Source organism: Adiantum capillus-veneris, chromosome 17 (assembly GCF_014529385.1).
Source record: "Adiantum capillus-veneris isolate H3 chromosome 17, ASM1452938v2, whole genome shotgun sequence".
In the NCBI taxonomy this organism is placed as follows: Eukaryota; Viridiplantae; Streptophyta; class Polypodiopsida; order Polypodiales; family Pteridaceae; genus Adiantum; species Adiantum capillus-veneris.
The window spans coordinates 67046186-67069376 of NC_140947.1; the positions used below are offsets into that span (position 1 = coordinate 67046186).

Here is a 23191-nt window from a genome sequence, read left to right on the forward strand (position 1 = left end):
TGGGCTGAAGCAAAAGCAACACGAAAGGCGGATGCAAAAACAACAGCTAAGTTCCTCTTTGAGAACATTATCACACGTTTTGGATGCCCCTTTGAACTTGTGAGCGACAATGGAACTCATTTTATAAATGAAGTAATAAAATAACTCACATCAAACTTCATGATATCTCACCACAAGTCTACACCCTATTATCCCCAAGCAAATGGCCAAGCTGAGAGTACCAACAAAACTCTCATCTCCATTTTGACAAAGACAGTTGAGGCTCATCGCACTGATTGGGACCTAAAGCTTACATCAGCTTTATGGGCTTATCGTACTGCGTATAAAGTTGCTATTAATTGCACACCGTTTAAGATGGTGTATGGCCAAGAAGCAGTTATGCCATGGGAGTTTGTCATTCCTAGTCTTCAAGTAGCTTCTCTAGAAGGTTGGGATGGTAACCCCTTAGTGGAGCGATTATATATCCTGAAAAGGCTAGATGAAGAGAGGCAATTAGCTGTGCGAAATGCTCTAGTGGAGAAGGATAGGAGAAAGAAGTGGTTTGATAGCCATTTAAAGGATAAAGACATCAAGGTTGGTGATAAAGTTCTTATGTACGGGGTACGTAATGAAAAGAAGAAATTGAAATACGCTGGTAAGGGACCATATCGAGTGTGTGAAATTACCCCGCAAGGTACCATTCGTGTGGAGACTCTAGATGGAGTTGAAACCATTGGATTCCTTAATGGGAGTAAATTCAAAAGATATTATGATCCTCTAAGCCAGGAAGAGTTGCAAGCCATCCATCAAAAGAAGGCTGCGAAGGAACAAGCAGAGCTTAGAAAAATCCAAGCAAGAGTTGAGGCTCGAGAATGACAACAATGTCTTAGACGCCAACGAGAGGCTAATCTGGGAATCATGTAAGCATTTTTCGAGGACACAGATGACGACTCATTAGAATCTGAGCCACCCCTACGATACCCAATTGAGCTAAATAGCCCCTATGGAAAAGTACTATACAATGCCTTATTAGATACGGGAGCTAAACACAATTTGTTATCCTATGGAGTTTGGTGTCAATTAGGGAAACCGACCCTATCCCCGAGTACGATGCAAGTCAAGGGCATTAATAAAAAGAAAACTGCTATTCTTGGAGTCCTTCAGACCCCTGTTGTTTATGACAATGGAAGCATAGCGTAGAGGTTTCTAGTCATGCCCGCGGGAGCTATGGAAGGCAACGTAAACCTAGGACGCACGTGGATGTTGGCAACCAAATGCACTATTGATTGGGATACTGGTAGTGTCATGACGCGACCACCGACTCTTACCCCTATCATTCAAGCAAAGTCACCTACGTTGCAAACTCTAGCAAAGTTGAAGGATAGCCAACATTCACAAGCCAAGGTGGTTAACTCGTCTTTGCCGGCTACCCATGAACCTAGCACTTCAACACTTGTAGTTGCAGCAAGTAGTAATATTGCAAGTACTCAACCTGCACGACCTAAGAGTACATATCAATGGGTCCCCAAGGCCTTACTTCCAACTACCTCAACCCTCCCATCCATTCCAAGAAAAAATTTCCCTGGAAAACCAAGAGCGCGCTCTAGGAGAGTCAAGACCAAATCACGATGGATTCCAAAACGACTATTAGAAGCCCAAGGCTACTATGATGGAAATGAGCAAATTTGGGTACCTAAACGTAAAATGTGTCCTTCCCTATCGACAACAAACCCATATGAGTCAAACAGTGTAACGCTAAAGCCAATGGCAGACCGTGGGAAGGGAAAGATCACAGAATGCTACACACCTAGTCCAGAGCTAGTTTGGGCTCCAAGGCAAAACCAATTTATTCCACCTAGCTCAGGAAGGGGGGAGTTCCATGAAGCTTCTAGCTCCTCATGTAATACATCCATAGAGGTAAAAGCTTCTACACAGCCTCCATCTATAGTAGTGGACCTCCATGAAGCTACAAAAGAATCCACACCTTCCAGTGTTTAAGAATCACCTGATGAACCACTTCAAGTTCGATCCTGGGAGAGTACCTTACCACCCTTGCAACTCGACGAGGCACCTAAGGTAATAGAAAACTACTGGCAAAAATCTTCACCTATAACAACTTGGAACAACTTGTTTCAAAGGGTGACGACATCATTTCAAACGGTATGATCTACCCAAGGAAGGGGGGAGTGTTTGTGGACATCCATTATTCACTTGCTTCCCTCTCAACCTTTCTCCCTGACCTCTTAATCTCCAATCTTAGGGAATGTATATATAAAGCCTTATACTCACAAAAACAAGATAAAAAAGTAAAAGAGCAAGAGCCATAACACAAAATCATAAAAACAAATTATGCACAAGAACACGACCCTTGTAATATTTGCACTCTAACCATCATCTATTTGCGTGTACAGATATGGCTAGTACGCTAGAGTCATCCACTCCTGCCTTGGGTGAGAGGTACCCTCGTTACTTTTCACAAATATTTCACATGGTCTTTCCAGTGCTTGCATGTGAATGGGATTTGATAGGTACGCTAGCATGTGAGAGGAATTTTGAGGAGTTAGAATGGCTGATACGTCTCTTGACCACGTCTGATCCATACTTAGTAGAGAGCGTTTCTCCCATTGCACAAGCCTACCCTTTTGACCAAGATGACTATAGGCGTCTAGTGACCTTCTCAGTAAACATGGGCACCTATGATGCAGAAGAAAATTTACAGGACTACACGGATGGCACATATGGTCTCATGGATGATGACTTTGTTTATCTCGACGACGAGGATAGGGGTTTAGCCTTAGGGTTTCCCCCCAACCTCTACAATATCCTATTCCCTTGACTCTCTAGGGGGAGTGCAAATGATTAGGTTAGGGTTCCTTATGTTTTTTGTTGTGTTCAATAAGTGTTGGTACCTTTTCCCACTAATGTGCCTCCTGGAGGTATTCCTTTTGTTTCCTAGTGTGTACAGGAGCATGTTGCTATTGATATGATTTGGACCTTCATGGAACCTTTCTCTCGTTCACACTTCAGATCAAGCGCGACCATCAACACAAACAGGTGTTTTTTGTCCATTAGCATTGCCCCTATCTATTTTGCATCCATGTTTGTCTGCTTTAATTGTGATTGGTAGCCTAATATTCACTGCATTTGCTTAGTATCAAACATTTAATTCAATGTAATTTTTTGTCATAATCACTTGTCTAGGTTTAAAAATCAAGCAGTCCGACTAAGCTAGTTTGACCAAGCTAGGTGTTAGAAATCTTCTCTTAATACCATGGGGAATGCCTTCCTAATAAGCAATGGTTACTTAGGTTATTAATCCGATTTAGGCAGCATTGTGTGAAATGTACTAGGGCTTTCTAGTGGGCTTGACCCTATTGACCTTTAGCTTAAGTATTATAAAGGGAGTTTACTAGTGTGATGAGCTTGGGGAGGTGTATCAGAGTTATATGACCCCCCAAAGCTACAAAATTAAAATGATGAAAACAAACAACACAAAAAAATATCAAAGTGCCACAATGTAAAATTTTAAGCTGGAAGAGAAATCCCTGCTTAAATTGGTACTCCACTCACATGTATCGCCTATGGTAGCCCGAGAGGTTCCCAGTGTGGGCGCTTTTCCTTGAAAAGCAAAAAACCCAAGGCATACAAAATAAGCACACACATCAAAATTGAATCACTGTGAAAAGACTTTGGGGGGTCAAAGCAAAGGTAATCAGTCAGGCGATGATTTCATGAGAAATTCCTTTTATCGTAGCTTAACTACAAGGTCCTCTAGGTATAGCCTCTAGTCAGCCCTCGAACATGAAATACTTGGCTCTCGCGATTAAACAACTTAATTAACCAGAGAAAATTAAGAAGCTTACCCATGGTATTAATAGTCGATCTCTAGTGCCTTTCAACCGTTAAATTAGCCACCCCAGACTTGTTTAATTTTTTACCTTTACATCTGTTTATGCATTTGATTACATTGCAATTTAATGCTTATTGCTGACAAATTGTTTAAAATTCTGTTACTAATCAATTGTCTACCTAAAATTGCATATGCTTTTTAATCGCTTATGAGAATGCAATTACTGTGCAATGTTGTTTGATTTTGCAGTGACTGAAGAAGGCTAAGGACATTCATCTCAAATCCTCTTCCACCTCGACCAACGAGCTTCAACTCAATAGCTTCCGAGGACGGAATCTACATCAGGAAGGGGGGCATGTTAACCCTCACGGCTCACGGACACCCTATCACCTATGAGATGGACGTTGTAACCTACGGTGGACATTGTATTATTTATTTGGTAGAGTCAGGTACCTGTTAGGAAATAAGACGTAGCTAAATAGATAATTGAGTAGATTACTTAATGGAGAGAGACAGATTTATATACACGAGATTATAGAGTAGAGAGAGAGAGAGAGTACACACGATATACGTGGTTCACCCAATGTGGGCTACGTCCACGGGAAAGCAGCCACTCAATGGCTTTAGTACTTCAAAACAAGAAGTAGTTTACAAAGGGATTATACCCTTAATGGAGCTCCCGCCTTGCTTCACTCTCACCACCTCACACTCACCTTGTTGCATCAACTTCACACTATGAAATGTGTGTAGAAATGGCCTCCTTTTATAGGCCAAAAGGGCTGCCCTCTCTTATGAGAGACAGCCATGTGTAGCCGCCCTTGTGCGAATAAGTCCAAATCGGACCCTCCAATCCGCCCATGTGTGGCCGCCCTTGAGAAGACAAGTCCGCTTTTGAATTCGGCCACCGGCCATTGAATTTGGCCACCGGCCACCGGCCATTGACTTCCGACCACCGGCCACCGGCCATTGACTTCCGACCACCGGCCATCGGCCATTGACTACCGGCCACCGGCCAACCGACCGGTTGTTTTCCGACCACTTTCCGGCCGCCGTCCAGCCATAATATTCCGGCGGAGAAAAAAGTCTCGGGGGCCTCCGCCCCCAAGGCCTTTAAAGTTGCCCCTGATTCTTGTCCGTGAAAATTTTGGTTTCCGGTGAGTGATTTTCCTTCACGCACGATGGCTTCTCCTCATAATGGGGGCCTTACAAATGTGCGCTTTTACCACTGAAAATTACAAGGGTAAATCAGGCTCCATACTTAACAATCTCCCACTTGGAGACTGATCTCCAAACCAAACCTGTGACTGCTTTCTATTCTGGCTTCTTATCCTTGAATGCCGATTGAAGATGAGCAAAAGCTCAACTTCTCCTTGTTGACCACCTTTGTAAACATGTCTGCAGGATTTTCACTTGTATGCACCTTTCCTAGCTTTAGTTGTCCCTCTTCCAAAAGAGTGCGTATGAAGTGATATCTCACCTCAATGTGCTTTGTCCTTGAATGAAAGGTTGAGTTCTTCGCAAGATGGATAGCGCTTTGGCTATCACTGTACAAGACACAATTGTCTTGTTTGAATCCAAGCTCTTCTAAGAATCTGTGAAGCCACAGAATTTCTTTGCTTGCCTCTGTCATTACCACATACTCTGCTTCCGTGGTAGAAAGTGAAACCACTTTTTGCAGCTTTGAATCCCAGCTTACTGCTGTGCCTCCAACCGTGAACACATAGCCAATAGTGCTCCTTCGAGTATCTTTGTCACCTGCCATATTTGCATCAGCATACCCTTCTAGAAAAATATTAGTTCCTCCAAAATACAAAGCATTTGTTGTTGTCCCTTTTAGATACCTAAGTATCCACTTCACAGCTTGCCAATTCTCTTTACCTTGGTTGTCCATAAACCTACTCACAACTCCCACTGCATGTGCAATGTCTGGCCTTGTCCAGACCATAGCATACATTAGAGAACCTACCGCTGCAGCATATGGAACTTTAGACATATAGGCTATCTCCTCTTGTGTCTTTGGACTTCGTTAGTTTAAATGACCAGCCAAAGGTGTAGAAACTGGTTTTGCATTTTGCATTGCAAACCTTTCTAGTACCTTTTTGATGTAATCTTCTTGAGATAGCTTTATTGTCTTCTTCGTCCTGTCCCTTGATATTTTCATACCAAGTATCCTCTTTGCAGTACCTAAATCTTTCATTGAAAAAGATTTGGACAGCTCCTCTTTTAGGTCTTTGATGTCCTGCATGTTAGCACTTGCAATGAACATGTCATCAACATACAACATTAGGATGATGAATTTCCCATCTCCCAAATTCTTCGTGTAGACGCAGTGATCCGAGTTGCATCTTGTGAATCCATGATCCAACATCCATCGATCAAACTTCAAGTACCATTGTCTTGATGCTTGCTTTAAACCATACAAGCTCTTCTTTAATCTGCAAACCATTTTCTCCTTACCTTTTACTTCATACCCCTTTGGTTGAAGCATGTAGATTTCCTCCTCTAAGTCACCATGAGGGAATGCCGTATTTACATCCATTTGCTCGAGATTTAGATCATGAGCAGCCACAAGGCTTAAGACAAGCCTAATTGAGTTCATTTTTACAACAGGAGAAAATATTTCATTCAAGTCAATACCTTTCTTTTGAGAAAAACCTTTTACCACAAGCCTAGACTTGTACCTTTTCTTCCCACCTTCTTCTTCCTTTAGCTTGTACACCCATTTGTTTTGAAGTGCCCGCTTACCTTTAGGCAACTCAACCAACTCCCATGTTTGGTTGCGATGTAGTGAGTCCATCTCCACTTGCATGCTCTTCGTCCATTCTTCTTTGGATTCATGTTGCATAGCTTCTTCATATGATTCCGGCTCTCCAGAATCTGAGATCAAGAGATGGTTGAAGGAAGGAACAAACCTTTCTGGAGGTCTACTTGCTCTTGTAGATCTTCGGGGAATAGGTTGAGGCTCCTCATTTGGTTGACGTTGTTGCACATTGTCACCGTTTGCAGTCCTTGAGTCTTCACTGTCCTCAAGCTCCATGTACTCATCACCTGTTTCTTTTGTTTGTTTTCTTTCCAAGTAATCTTTGTACATATTTTGTTCGTTAAAAATTACATCCCTACTCCTTAAGATTTTACCATCTTCAGGATTCCATAGGCGATACCCAAAGTCTCCTTCTCCATAGCCAATGAAGAAACACTTTTTGGACTTTGCATCTAACTTTGATCTTAGGCTTCTATCTATGTGCATGAAAGCCTCACACCTAAACACTTTGAGAAATGTATAATTCACAGGTTTACCTGTCCATGCCTCTTCTGGAACTCCCCCATCCAATGCCGTTGAGGGTGACCGATTGATTAAGTACACCGACGTACTTATAACTTCCGCCCAAAGCTCAAGCGGTAGGCCTGCATGTAGCCGCATGCTTCGTGCTCGTTCCATGATTGTCCTGTTCATCCTTTCCGAAATCCCATTTTGTTGAGGTGTCCTCGGGGTTGTCCTTTGCCTCCGAATGCCATTGCTAGCACAAAAGCTTTCAAAAGCTTGGCTGCAATATTCACCTCCATTGTCGGATCTGAGGCATTTAACCTTGGTACCTGTTTCATTCTCCACAAAGGCGTTCCACCTTTGAAATATGGAAAATACATCGGATTTATTCTTCATGACATAAACCCATGTTTTTCTAGTCGCATCGTCTATGAATGTTACATAGTACAATGAGCCACCAAGTGATGGTGTACTTGCAGGACCCCAAACATCAGAATGAACCAACTCAAGTTTTTTATTTTTTCTTTCATTTCCTGATTTTTGAAATTTTACCCTCTTTTGTTTACCATAAACACAATCTTCACAGAACTCTAAGTCCACTTCTTTCAAACCTGGTAGAAGCTTCTTTGTTTGAAGGATTTGCATTCCTTTGGCACTCATATGCCCAAGTCGGTAGTGCCACACCGCACTGTCAACTTCTGTAGTTGCTGCACAAGCTGAAGGTTGCATGCTAACAGTACACAAGTAAAGTGTACCGATTTTTTCACCCTTGGCAACCACCAAAGATCCCTTTGAGATCTTCCACCGTTTGTTTCCGAATGCAATGTTGTGACCTTCATCATCCAATTGTCCTGTAGAGATCAAATTTTTGCGAAGAGAAGGAACATGCCTAACATCTTTAAGCTTCCATTCATTTCCGTTAGCAGTTTTGACAGAAACTGTACCTTTGCCGACAATCTCACAAGCTTCATCATCTCCCAAGTATACATACCCAAAACTACCTTTGGTGTAGTCTTGAAAATGTTGCTTGTGTGGTGTCGCATGGAATGAAGCCCCGGAATCTACTATCCAGGAATTAGACACATTGTCTAATGAGAGAATTAGTGCATCTTGCTCTACTTTACCTGCCACATTGGCCTCCGATGTTGGCTTGTTGTCTTGAGACTCCGTCTCCTTCTTCTTCTTGGACCAGCAATCCTTCTTGACGTGGCCCTTCTTGCCGCAGTTCCAACATTCAAGAACTGACTTTGTGCGTGACTTGCTCCGCCTTGAGCGATCACGACCCTTTTGGTTTTTGAACCTCTCCTTAAGCCTTCCTCTTGTTTCCACTGATAGTGCAGCACTTGATGATTCTCCTGTGCTTCTCCTTCGCATTTCCTCGCTTAGGAGAACACCCACAACATCATCAAACTTAAGAGTATTTGTGCCAGAGATAGAATTACTTACAGCCATCACAAGGCTGTCCCAACTATCCGGTACAGATGATAGTATAAGGAGAGCTCGCACTTCGTCATCGAAATTGATTTTCACTGATCGAAGTTGACTTATGTTTGTGTTAAAGTCATTTAGGTGTTCTGCAACTGAACCATTCTCTGCCATCTTTAGATTGAACAAGCGCTTCATAAGAAATACCTTATTGGATGCCGATGGTTTCTCGTAGAAGTCGTCAAGTGACTTCATCAAGTCCTCCGTGGTCTTCATCTCCGAAACATTGAAGGCCACCGTTGATGCCAAGCTTAACCGGATTGTTCCCAGTGTCTTTCGATCAAGGACAATCCAAGCTTCATCTGCCATTGTTGCGGGCTTCTTCGCAAGAGCGCCTAGTGGCAAATAGAGGTCCTTCTGGTAGAGATAGTCTTCAATCTGCATCTTCCAATGTTGGTAGTTTTTGCCGTTGAACTTCTCAATCTTGAGCTTCCCTTCCTCCGCCATAACTCCCACTCAATTCAAGGAATCCTTTCCTTGAGATAATTTAGCTACGAGCAAACCTTGCTCTGATACCAGTTGTTAGGAAATAAGACGTAGCTAAATAGATAATTGAGTAGATTACTTAATGGAGAGAGACAGATTTATATACACGAGATTATAGAGTAGAGAGAGAGAGAGAGTACACACGATATACGTGGTTCACCCAATGTGGGCTACGTCCACGGGAAAGCAGCCACTCAATGGCTTTAGTACTTCAAAACAAGAAGTAGTTTACAAAGGGATTATACCCTTAATGGAGCTCCCGCCTTGCTTCACTCTCACCACCTCACACTCACCTTGTTGCATCAACTTCACACTATGAAATGTGTGTAGAAATGGCCTCCTTTTATAGGCCAAAAGGGCTGCCCTCTCTTATGAGAGACAGCCATGTGTAGCCGCCCTTGTGCGAATAAGTCCAAATCGGACCCTCCAATCCGCCCATGTGTGGCCGCCCTTGAGAAGACAAGTCCGCTTTTGAATTCGGCCACCGACCATTGAATTCGGCCACCGGCGATTGACTTCCGACCACCGGCCACCGGCCATTGACTTCCGACCACCGGCCATCGGCCATTGACTACCGGCCACCGGCCAACCGACCGGTTGTTTTCCGACCACTTTCCGGCCGCCGTCCGGCCATAATATTCCGGCGAAAAAAAAAGTCTCGGGGCCTCCGCCCCCGAGGCCTTTAAAGTTGCCCCTGATTCTTGTCCGTGAAAATTTTGGTTTCCGATGAGTGATTTTCCTTCACGCACGATGGCTTCTCCTCATAATGGGGGCCTTACAAATGTACGCTTTTACCACAGAAAATTACAAGGGTAAATCAGGCTCCATACTTAACAGTACCGGGCTTGTCGGTCCAATAGGAAAAGGGTAAGAGTGATCGCCGATGAGAGGCGCACTCTAACTGGGACATTCAAGGGATTAGTTGGCTAAGCATGGGCGCCCAAGTGTGAATGGGGTGAGCTCATATAAAAGCCAACTAAACCTAAAATTCACGCATTCTCTCATTTGTGCAATAGAAGAGTGCTCTTGCTCCATCTCCATCTCCATCTTCTTCTTCTTCACCTCCTTGTGTGTGTGTATATGTGTGTGTGTGTGAGAGAGAGCGTGTGTGTGTGGGTGATCGAGCATTACGAAGGCACGACGGCGGCGGCGAAGCGGTGGCTCCTTTTTCTTCGCGGCGAGGAATCCTCCACGGCAGGAGCATAGAGCGGTGACTGACACACCATTGCCCTCTTTTGAGCTTACTAGTTAAGCTAGTTGTGTGCTGGGAGCCGTCTGTGGCTCGCACACAGTGTTAGGCAAGTACCTTGCTTCGACAGTGCGGCAAGGAGCGCACACAAGGGAGATCTTGGCATCAACAACACGCATTGACACGTTCAAAATCAGCCTTGCAGGAAATCTGACTGCTTTTTATCCAGGGTAAAGGTCTTGGAGGCAGAATAGAAATTACCATTGTATATAAATAATACTAGTAAAGCTCTTGGAGAGTTTCGATCTAGTTTTCCTTTTCATGGTCTTGAATGCACCAAAAAAGCCTTGTAAAAAAAAAAATTCTGTAAAAAGACTTGCAACTGTGCTTTCATACCGTTTTCAAGATTCCCTTCCCGTCTCTCTCTCTCTCTCTCTCTCTCTCTCTCTCTCTCTCTCTCTCTCTCTCTCTCTATTCACTCATTTCCCCCCCTCCCTCTCTCTCTCTCTCTCTCTCTCTCTCTCTAAGTATTGTGCATAGGCCTCTCTGTCGTTAGTGACCCAACTGTCTTTTCTCTCTCTCTCTCTCTCTCTCTCTCTCTCTCTCTCTCTCTCTCTCTCTCTCAAATATGAACATGTAAAGAGTCCCGTTATTTTCAGTAGCCAACAACTTTGGCTTCTCTCTCTCTCTCTCTCTCTCTCTCTCTCTCTCTCTCTCTCTCCTCTCTCTCTCTCTCTCTCTCTCTCTCTCTCTCTCTCTCTCTCTCTCTCTCTCTCTCTCTCTCTCTCTCTCTCTCTCTCTCTCTCCCCCCCTCGGTAGAAATCACAGATCAAAGCCTTCGAATTGGTTTTGATTTTCTCTCTCTCTCTCTCTCTCTCTCTCTCTCTCTCTCTCTCTCTCTCTCTCTCTCTCTCTCTCTTTCTCAAATATGAACATGTAAAGAGTCCCGTTATTTTCAGTAGCCAACAGCTTTGGCTTCTCTCTCTCTCTCTCTCTCTCTCTCTCTCTCTCTCTCTCTCTCTCTCTCTCTCTCTCTCTCTCTCTCTCTCTCTCTCTCTCTCTCTCTCTCTCTCTCTCTCTCTCTCTCTCTCTCCCCCCCTCGGTAGCAATCACAGATCAAAGCCTTCGAATTGGTTTTGATTTTCGTTTGATCTCTCTCTCTCTCTCTCTCTCTATCTATCTATTTCAGTATTATTCATAAAGACTCCCTTGCTTGTGTTTGTTAGTTACAATATTGCAGATAGAGGTTCACTACTTCCAGTCGTTCACATATTTCTCTCGTTTCCCTTTTCTCTATCTACAACTGGATAAGGAACTCTCCCCCCCCCCCCCCCCCCCCCTCTCTCTCTCTCTCTCTCTCTCTCTCTCTCTCTCTCTTCTCTCTCTCTCTCTCTCTCTCTCTCTCTCTCTCTCTCTCTCTCTCTCTCTCTCTCTCTGCTCATTCAGTTCACTAAAACAATGGCTATCTCCACTATTGACGACATAAAAAAACTTGGCGTTGATGAATCTTTCTTGTGTACATACAATCAGAATGTTGATATATTCACTGTTTTCTAGTATATCACAAAAACAACAATTGCACCGACAGATCTTCTGAGAAACTTAGTTGCTTATGCCCTCCTTCAAATGGAACAACAAACCGCATCGACAAATGTAATAAACTCTCTCATGGTGGGAAACAACAGTAGCATAACCAAAATAACTTACGATAGAGTCTGCAGGTTGCTAAAAACCTCTCGCAATTCCTTGGCACTAACTATTCAGATAATCGAGCTTTTCAACGAAGCGAACCACTTGTGCGTTGAGGTGGTTTTACAAAGTGGACAACGTAAGAAGCAAAGGAAATTAATCGTCGGTGCATGCAACCATGACGGTATGAAACATCGAATATTGGTCACAGACATCGATGGGACTTTGTACGTGTATCCTATGCGCGAACCTGCATCAGGGTCGAAAAGATCTGAAATTTGGACATCTTCTGAAGTTTCAAAACTTTGTAGGTTACTGGTTTTGTATCCTAACGACAGTAACAATGTGTCGCCGAAGAGTATTTGTCTCAAGAAACCAACACACTTCGTACAAAAACAGCGATAATAACAAAGGTAAAACGCTTGAGAAAGTCATATCAAGATATTTCTCCCGAGGAACACAAACCCTGCTCGAAAAAGAGATTGCGTTTCAATGATACACCTTTGAAAATGTATTTAAAAGAAATTTAGGATACTCCTTTAACCTTATGCGAGCATTGCAATAGCAATGCTTTTTTGTTACCAAATAACGTTGACGAAAAAAAAGAAAGCTAGCGACACCTTCACACGAATTTGTGAAGCTTGCAAAAGAAAGAGAAGAAAACTAGCAATAACTTATAAATCTTTACAAGAAATCGGGTTGAACGACAAGAATGAAACTGTACAAAAACTAAACAAGCTAGAAGAAAGACTGATCACACCTCGAATGCTGTTCTCGGAAATACGAGAGTTAACATACGATGGACAATACGGTTTGTCATAAAATCTAATATCTAACCAACCCAAATGATTTTCTCATATTAAATTGATCACTTAATATGGGAGAATAAACGGGAACAAGTGTTAAGATATAGATATGTGCTTATAGATCTATCTCAACACGGGGCCAATGGTAAAGGGGCCCAAAAGGGAGATGGTCTATCAAAGAGCAAGGCTAACCAATGGAGCATAAGACCTTAGGGTTAGCTTCATTGAAGACCTCCAATAAATGTGTGTAAAAGTCCTTTGACCTTAGGTAAGCTAGGGCTGAGCTTGAGGTGGGAACCCGGCCCAAGCTCGAGGTGCTTGTCCTGCTTGAGGTGCTTGTCGTGCTTGAGGTGTTTGTCATGCTTGAGGTGCTTGATTAAGATGCTTGAGGTGCTTGACTGGCTCCATGCTTGAGGTGCTTGACTTGCTGCATGATTAAGGTACTTGAGGTGCCTTGAGAAGCTTGCCTGAGATGCTTGTGGGAACACCCCCTAGTTCAAGTGCTTTGTCATGCTTGGTGAGTAAGGAGCTTGATCACCTAAAGTCAAAAGCATTCCTACAAGAGGGGGGGCGAGCCCTTTTCCTAGGGGCTAGAGAGAGAACACCCACTCACACACACAAGGGAAGCCCCAACTTGGAGAGGCAGCAAGGACACGTGTCAGGCCCCTACCCATGTTACCTTCAAGTGTTGCTTGAAGCCTATTGGCTAAGCTTCAAAGGGGTCCAATGATAAATTACATGAATTATCTAATTGTTTTAGCATTTATCTATCCCTCTCTCTCAAAAAGGAAAGGGGGTCACTTGTCTCAAGGCTACCCCTACTGCTTGTAATGCCTCCTGCTCATGATTGGCTAGGCCTGGGAGGGTCCAATGAGCTTCAAGCATGAGCTACAAGGGGGGGTCGACCCAAGCTAGCTAGGGGCTTGCTTGAGGGGTATACTCACTCACACACACTCACAATCACTCTCATTGTGTGCTATGCAAAGTGCAAGAGCTCCCTCTCCAAGCAAGTAGAGGTGGAGAGCCTACACCAACACTCTTGGCTATGGAGTGCAAATCCAACCAAGAGCCATGCTTCAATGCTTGAGCTTGTCATCTCCTTCTTCTTCATTACTATGCTATTATGTATGCTAGCAACAAGAGTATGATAAGTGAGGAACTAGTTCTTTCTCCTATGAAATGTTTCTTCTTCCTCTTCCCTACCCTCATTCCCTGCTAGCTCTCTCCACCTTCGAAGGTGTTTGAGGTCTTGGGACTGAGGCTTGGGACAATTAAAGCTTTCTTCAAGTTCATGTTATGCTATGATTGTGATGCATGAAGCTTTCCATCTTCATTGCATCACCTAGGTCACAAGGAACACAAAGAATGTATTGTAACAAGTCTCTCTTAATGGGAGAAATCATAATACAAATGCCTATTGGAGGGGGGACCGGCTCCACATAAATCCGGTCCTCAACTGTTGTCATGTTCTCTAAATTCTCTCTCTTGCAAAAGTATTGTTCATGCCAAGTTAACTAATTGCTATGATTATGTTGCTATCTTCAATTATGTCTACCCGCTATGCTCACAAAGTTATTTCTCGAAAGTATTCTCATTAATTTCCACTATTCTCAAGTTGAATAGGCTAATTCCATTACATTGGTATCAGAGCATTTGGTTTCTCTTTTCTTGCTTAAGAAGAGAGGTCCTTAAGTAGCCTATAAATGGTTGATGTTGTTAATTATAATAGGGTAAGTGGAACTGGGATCTAATATCGGTTTTGTTAAGCCCACTATGTGGGGGATGGTGCACACCTCGGGAGCATTGGACTTAATAATGGAGTCTTTTTAGACTTGCCTACGGCTTTACAATTATTGAGCCATAAGAAGTCCGAAAGGAGCTAACCCTTGGCAACTCTGCTATGTTAGACCTACTCCTCTACTCTCTATAATTAACCACTTTGAGCCGTGGGTGTAGATACTTAAGAGCCGATTTTCAAAGGCTAAGAGGAGTGGCAACTAAGGTTTTGAATTGCCAAAGCATACACTAAGTACATACATAAAATTTTGTTAACATGGCTGACAATAATCAAGAGAGTAGAATGAACATTGATAGCTTTGATTTTGCACATGAAGGTGCTAATGATGATGCTCCCATGTTTGTGAATTATCTTGTGACTAGGTTGCAACAAGCTATGGGCAACCCTACCTTGCAAGCCGAAGTTACTCAACAACTTCGTGCCTATGGAATTTCCCTTCCTCTCCAAGAGGAGAGAGAGCTTAGGAGGCCTCTTGAAGAGACCCCCAAAAGAAGACTCTCTCCCATTCGAGAGGAGGAATCCAAAGAGAAAGAAAGCAATGAAATTCTAAGTTCTTCTGAAGATGTGGCTCCACGAAGAAGGCGGTCTAGACGATCGCCTACTCCTCCCAAGAGGAAAAGAGCAACCCATAGTCCTTCTCCTCATCACTTTCAAAGGCAAGAGAGGAAACAAAGGAAGAAAAGGGCTAGGAAGAGGTCACCCTCTTCTCCTTCTTCTTCACCTTCCTTCTCTTCCGATGAAAGTTATGGCTATTCTCCTAGAGAATACAAGAGGGGAGGGCATCGCAAATCATTTCCTGCATGGCGAAGGTCACAAAAGCTAAAGAAGTTCAAGGAGGGAGGAAAGAGTATCTCTTTTCTCACCTACGATGGCACCTTTGGTGCTACCGACAAAGTGTTGGCCTTCATCCAGCAATTTGATGCGGCCTTTGGGGACGAGGGCTTCACAGAGTCCTCCAAGCTACGCCATGTAGCTATGCACTTCCAAAAATCAGCTCGTCAATGGTGGGCTAGCCTTCGTGGCAATGGAGAAGCCCCAAAGACATGGAAAACTCTACGAGTTTCCATCATGAAGCAATTTCTTCCAAGCGATACTAAAGATAAAGTTCTTACCGAATGGCGCGGCTTGAAGCTCCTCTCTCATGAGTCTATCAACAAGTATGTAGATAAGTTTTGGGATTTACATCTCAAAGCTACTGTCTTTCAAAAGATAGACTTTGCCGAGAAAAGACAGCAATTCTGTGCGGGATTACTTGAAGAGATGGCCGAATACATCAACTCTCAACGGCCCGGTACTATTACCGAAGTAATCCACCACACCATGGTTGCTTCACGCATCAATTTCCATCAAGGGGCTAGACGTAATGTCAAGCCCATAGAAAACAAAGATAAAAATGATGCAAAGGGGAAATCCAATGCTCAGAATAATTCCCAAGGCACTTCCAACAACAACAACAACAACAACAATCGGTCCAAGGAGAAGGGAGTTTACAAAGGTAAAAACAAAATCTCTCCTGAAGAGTTTGAAGCTTTTCGCAAGGACCATAAGTGTTTCAAGTGTGGAGAGCAAGGACATGGCTATCGTTCTTGCCCCAAGAAGAATACTCGCAATGAGACTCCTAGAGCTTCCACCATCGAAGCTCCAAAAGAGGATGCTCATTGCAAAGGATCATCACTCTCCTATGCTTGGGGAAAGGTAAGAGAGCATGATGCCTTCATCTTGTTTGACCCTGGCTCTACTCTTAACTTCATATCAATAGAGTTGGCCACCAAGTTGGGCATTCAAGCTTTTGAGATGGGAGATATAGTAGTCGCTGATGCAGCTTTCAAAGGACAACAAGCCTCCGTTACTCCCTTGATTTGGAAGTTGAGGCTTCATGTCCAAAGCTATGTCGACAAAGAAGACTTCTTCATCTCTCCTCTCCAACATCAGGATGTTATCCTAGGGGCACCATGGTTTGATCGCATGGCTGCCAACATGAAGTTCCCTGAAAGGAGAATTTACTTCACTTATAGGGGAAAGAACATGTATATAGATGCTAGTGAGCGTGGTCGCACTATTCCACTTGTAAATCCTCTTTCTTTTGATAAGTCAATGAAGAGCTCAGTTTCTGCGTACATGATTTTTGTCAAAGAGTCTCCAAAAGATACTAATGTTTCATCAAATGTAAATGATAGGAATCAAGAAGAGTTAGACTTGTCTAATTTTCTAAAAGGATTCCAAGATGTGTTCATCGATGATATCCCTATGGACTTACCTCCAAAACGAGGGGATGATGACCATCGTATTGAGCTCCTTCCTGGAAGCTCACCACCTAACAAGCCTCCTTATCGAGTCTCACAAGCTCAACAAGAGGAGATCATGAGGCAAGTACAAGAGCTGGTAGACAAAGGGATGGTGAGGCCTAGTTCCTCTCCCTTTTGTTCTCCAGTCCTTTTAGTGCAAAAGAAAGATGGTACATACCGTATGTGTGTGGACTATCGAGCACTAAACCATATCACTATCAAAAACAGATTTCCCGTACCTCGGGTAGAAGATCTGTTTGATAAGCTACAAGGCTCTACCTACTTCAGTAGGATTGACCTTAAGAGTGGCTATCATCAAATAAGGATAGTGGATGAAGATATCTTAAAGACCGCGTTTTGCACAACGTTTGGTCTTTATGAATATCTAGTCATGCCTTTTGGCTTGACTAATGCACCAGCTACGTTCAATCGTTTGATGGAGAAAATTTTTAGACCATATCGAAAATTCACTGGAGTGTTCTTTGATGATATCATCATCTACTCCAAGTCTTTGGAGGAACATAAGCAGCATCTCCAAGTGATTTTTCAAGCATTGAGGGAGAACAAGCTTTATCTCAACCAAAAGAAAAGCGAATTCTTCCTTCAAGAGATTCAATACTTAGGTCATATTATCTCTAAAGATGGTATCCAAATGGATCCATCAAAGTTAGAGGTAATAAAAGCATGGCCTAACCCAAGAAATCTACATGAGCTAAGAAGCTTTATTGGTATGTGTGCATACTATAGACGCTTCATAGCAAAATTCTCTCAAGTAGCAGGACCACTACACGACTTAACTAAGAAGAATGTTAAGTTTGTATGGACTGCTAAGGAGCAAAATGCTTTTGAAAAACTCAAAGAGAAGCTTACTTCCCAACCAGTCCTCGTGCTTCCGGATCTCTCAAAGCCATTTGAGGTCTAATGTGATGCTTGTGGTGATTGCCTTGGAGCGGTTTTGCTTCAAGAAGGGCATGCCATAGCATATGAGAGCCGAAGGCTCAATGGTGATGAACGAGTCTTGGGCATTTATGAGAAAGAGCTTTTAGCTGTTCTACATGCCCTAGACACATGGAAGCACTACCTATTGGGGACTCCATTTATCCTACGAACCGACCACCAAAGTCTCAAGTATTTCATGACGCAAACCAAGCTTTCCGACAAACAAATGAGGTGGGCAAATTTTCTTTCGCAATTTAATTTTCATATTGCTCACATAGCTGGTAAGCACAATCAAGTTGCCGATGCACTTTCACGACGACCAAAAGTTAATGTGGTGTCTATAGCTACTCACAATGATCTATCCTCTATGATAGATGAGTATGCTACTGACCCTGACTTTAGAGACATAATGTCAGCCCTTGCTTTGGGGAAGAAAGAGGAACCATTCACCTTGCAGGATGGTTATCGTCTCCACGGCAATAGGCTATGTGTTACTCATTCCCTTCGTGAGAAGGTTATGTATGAATCCCATGCTCCTCCATATGCAAGGCATAGAGGTATTCAACCTACTCTCCGAGAAGTAGAGACGTATTTCTATTGGCCTACCATGAAAGTGGATATACAAGAGTATGTTTCAAAATGTGTAGTATGCCAAAAGACCAAGTATGATAGAGGGAAGCAACCTGGATTACTCCAGCCATTGCCTATTCCAAATTCACCATGGGAGAGTATATCCATGGATTTCATCTTTGGATTGCCCAAGTCTATCCATGGGAATACAGGAATATGGACAATAGTCGACAGGTTTAGCAAGCAAGCACATTTCATTCCTGTCAAAAAGACTATTAAGGCACACCAAATGGCAACTCTCTTCATATCTCAGATTTTCAAGCACCATGGATTACCCACATCTATCGTGTCAGATAGAGATCCTAGAATGACCAGTAATTTCTGGAAAGGTCTCTTTGAAAATCTAGGAACAAGATTGAATTTCTCTTCGGCCTATCACCCACAAGCGGATGGCCAAAGTGAGATAGCCAATCTTACGATACTCGATCTACTCAAGACTTATGTTACCGAAGTAGATCAACGCTCACAATGGAAAAAGTATTTACCGCTAGTAGAGTATGCCTACAATAATACTGTATATACTTCTACGGGGAAAGCACCTTTTGAGATCATAGAGGAAAGACCTAAAAGTCCCTTGCTACTGAAAGTACATGGGAAGATCTTCGCCGCCGATGAGTATAGCCGTGACCTACAAGAATCTTTTCAAAAGATTAGGGAGGCTATAGCCATCTCTCAACAAAGGCAAAAAGCTGTTGCTGATAAGCACAGAAGAGCCTTAATGTTCAAATAAAATGATTGGGTCTTACTCAAGTTTCCTAAGGCTCGATTAAGGCAAACGACGGGCAAAAATCCTACGGGCCATCAAAAGTATTATGCTAAACTAGCAAAAAGATACTATGGTCCTTTCCAAATCTTGAAGCCTATCAATGAGACGGCCTATCAACTCAAGTTGCCCAACCATTGGCTTATACACAATGCCTTTCATGTAAGCTTACTTAAGCCCTACAAAGGAGAGCCACCAATTGAACCAATTATTGAAGACCCTCCCGAAGTCGAAGACCAAGAAGAGGTGCTACAACCCGAAGCTGTCCTTCGGCATGAAGACAAGGTACTACGACATGGTAAGATAATCCGACGGTATCTTATTAAGTTCAAAAATTATCCTTTTGAAGATGCTAAATGGATGCAAGGAGTACAACTTAAGGATAGTATGAACCTTGTCAATGCTTACAATGCTACATTAGAGTAAGCAAATATACAAATTTCTTTTAAATGACTCATGTTTTTGTCTTATATGACTAGTCCTCTTTTTAATTGTGCACAAATTTAACTAGTATGCATGCTTAGAATCATGTTTGTGATGACGACGTCTCTCAAACACCAAGTAGAATTTGTCACTCTACTTTGGGAGAATGAAATGGACTAAAGAGCAGACATGCTTGCGGCAGCTATGTCTCCCAAGCACCAAATGGATTAGTCATCCATCTTGGAAAGATGTCGTAGGGTAAAAAGGGATCCTTTACCCGCTAAGTACGATTGACTAATGACTAAGACTTTATCTCTTCTACCTCATAGTCGAGGACGACTATGATTTCAAGAGAGAGGTAATGTCATAAAATCTAATATCTAACCAACCCAAATGATTTTCTCATATTAAATTGATCACTTAATGTGGGAGAATAAACGGGAACAAGTGTTAAGATATAGGTATGTGCTTATAGATCTATCTCAACACGGGGCCAATGGTAAAGGGGCCCAAAAGGGAGATGGTCTATCAAAGAGCAAGGCTAACCAATGGAGCATAAGACCTTAGGGTTAGCTTCATTGAAGACCTCCAATAAATGTGTGTAAAAGTCCTTTGACCTTAGGTAAGCTAGGGCTGAGCTTGAGGTGGGAACCCGGCCCAAGCTCGAGGTGCTTGTCTTGCTTGAGGTGCTTGTCGTGCTTGAGGTGTTTGTCATGCTTGAGGTGCTTGATTAAGATGCTTGAGGTGCTTGACTGGCTCCATGCTTGAGGTGCTTGACTTGCTGCATGATTAAGGTACTTGAGGTGCCTTGAGAAGCTTGCCTGAGATGCTTGTGGGAACACCCCCTAGTTCAAGTGCTTTGTCATGCTTGGTGAGTAAGGTGCTTGATCACCTAAAGTCAAAAGCATTCCTACAAGAGGGGGGGCGAGCCCTTTTCCTAGGGGCTAGAGAGAGAACACCCACTCACACACACAAGGAAAGCCCCAACTTGAAGAGGCAGCAAGGACACATGTCAGGCCCCTACCCATGTTACCTTCATGTGTTGCTTGAAGCCTATTGGCTAAGCTTCAAAGGGGTCCAATGATAAATTACATGAATTATCTAATTGTTTTAGCATTTATCTAGCCCTCTCTCTCAAAAAGGAAAGGGGGACACTTGTCTCAAGGCTACCCCTACTGCTTGTAATGCCTCCTGCTCATGATTGGCTAGGCCTGGGAGGGTCCAATGAGCTTCAAGCATGAGCTACAAGGGGGGGTCGACCCAAGCTAGCTAGGGGCTTGCTTGAGGGGTATACTCACTCACACACACTCACAATCACTCTCATTGTGTGCTATGCAAAGTGCAAGAGCTCCCTCTCCAAGCAAGTAGAGGTGGAGAGCCTACACCAACACTCTTGGCTATGGAGTGCAAATCCAACCAAGAGCCATGCTTCAATGCTTGAGCTTGTCATCTCCTTCTTCTTCATTACTATGCTATTATGTATGCTAGCAACAAGAGTATGATAAGTGAGGAACTAGTTCTTTCTCCTATGAAATGTTTCTTCTTCCTCTTCACTACCCTCATTCCCTGCTAGCTCTCTCCACCTTCGAAGGTGTTTGAGGTCTTGGGACTGAGGCTTGGGACAATTAAAGCTTTCTTCAAGTTCATGTTATGCTATGATTGTGATGCATGAAGCTTTCCATCTTCATTGCATCACCTAGGTCACAAGGAACACAAAGAATGTATTGTAACAAGTCTCTCTTAATGGGAGAAATCATAATACAAATGCCTATTGGAGGGGGGACCGGCTCCACATAAATCCGGTCCTCAACTGTTGTCATGTTCTCTAAATTCTCTCTCTTGCAAAAGTATTGTTCATGCCAAGTTAACTAATTGCTATGATTATGTTGCTATCTTCAATTATGTCTACCCGCTATGCTCACAAAGTTATTTCTCGAAAGTATTCTCATTAATTTCCACTATTCTCAAGTTGAATAGGCTAATTCCATTACACGGTTTACGTGGAAGTATTGTGAACGTGCTAGCAAATGTTACCGAAACACAAGTAAGCTTGCCGCGATTCATTGATGAAGAAAACGCGATTCTCGTAGGTTTAAAGAGAAAACTAGAATACAATCATTGTTATTTGAGCGGACTAGTGCATCCACTTCTCACTCTTGAAGCGCTAAAAGAGCTTCTACATTCCGATCTTTATGTGAAAGAGAACATAAGCTTGAATGAGAATTGGTTATGACATATTACCCTCTTGTAAAAGGCGCATTTAGTTTGTCTTGTAAGGCACAATGATGATGACGAGGATGATGAGGATTATCATGATATTCTCATTCATCAGTTCACATCGGCACAACAAATCATTGATTACAACGATAAGATTCTGCACGTTGCATCTAGTGAAGGAAATCATCCACTTGGTTTATTAAAAGACACTTTTTGTGAAGAACTAGGTTTTCCAAAGATATTTTTTGGTAAACCACGTAAGTATCACGATCTAGCAGTTAAAAACTATCATAAAATTGCAAAAAGGGAATTACTTCATGGGGACAGACGATTTGCATTGGATATAGAAAACTTGTTCTTTAAAGCAGTGAAAATAATGACAGAACAAATTATTTCGTCTATATGGGTCCGTCTAAGAAAGGTTAAACTCGAAGGGACCGTTCTTCACGCCCGAGATGTGTTGCACGATACAAACGTCGACAGAATTATTCGATCAAAGATAGGTTACAGAGATTACGAAGCTTTGAGAACTTCTTCAGATTATAATTAAAAGATTAAAAAAAATATCTTCGCGATGACAAGACAGCTAGGTCCTCCTACCTTTTTTGTCACTTTCTCGGCTGCAGAGAGACGCTCGAAAGAACTAATTAATTGTTTAGAAAAACTCTCTCCCATGACCAGAGATGAAAACGAAACAAAAAATTCTTACATTAGACGTCTCGTGCGATCGGACCCGATTACATGTTCTAAATATTATTTACACAGATTTCGAAGTTTGAAAAAACTACTCAACAAAGACAACAACATACTAGGAGGAAAAGTGAAAGATTACTTTTTTGTGACCGAATTCCAAAGTCGTGGCAGTCAACACGATCATGGTGTAATATGGATTGAAAATGCACCTCAGCTAACTGATGCAAATACAAATAGTGGAACGACATTCATTGAAAAATGCATTAGCACTGACAAGAACCTTCTTCAGGAAGATTTGAGAGACGTTCAACAACACGCACATCGAAAAACTTGCTTGAAAAAAGGAAAAAGATGTCATTTTGATTTCCTCCGATATCCAATGCCTTACACTTGTGTACTTAAACCATTGCAAGAAGAAGAAATACATAACAAATAGCACAAGAAAAATCTTAAGAGAATCAAAGAACTCCTCGAAACAACCAAACTCGATGAATTACCAGCTGATTTCAAGATTTGGCTCGAAAAATTAGAACTTTCTTTCGATGATTACGTATTAGCAATTCGATAAAAAATTGTGACATCGACCATGCTAATGAGACGAAGAACAAGAGACATTTTTACAAATAATTTCAATCCAAAAAATTTAGAATTATGGAACGCTAACACCGACATCCAATACATAGTGAACGCGTAT

The 23191-nt window shown here is 42.6% G+C and overlaps 1 protein-coding gene across 1 annotated transcript in view; it reads left to right on the forward strand.

Annotated features, from left to right (window-relative positions):
- LOC147437420 (uncharacterized) overlaps positions 1-10488 on the forward strand; it is a 28423-nt gene extending 17935 nt beyond the window's left edge. Inside the window, exon 9 of the mRNA XM_086485942.1 lies at positions 10407-10488. Within this exon, the coding sequence (XP_086342068.1) occupies positions 10407-10488 (82 nt within the window). The remainder of the gene's footprint in view (positions 1-10406) is intronic.
- Positions 10489-23191: the final 12703 nt, after the last annotated feature.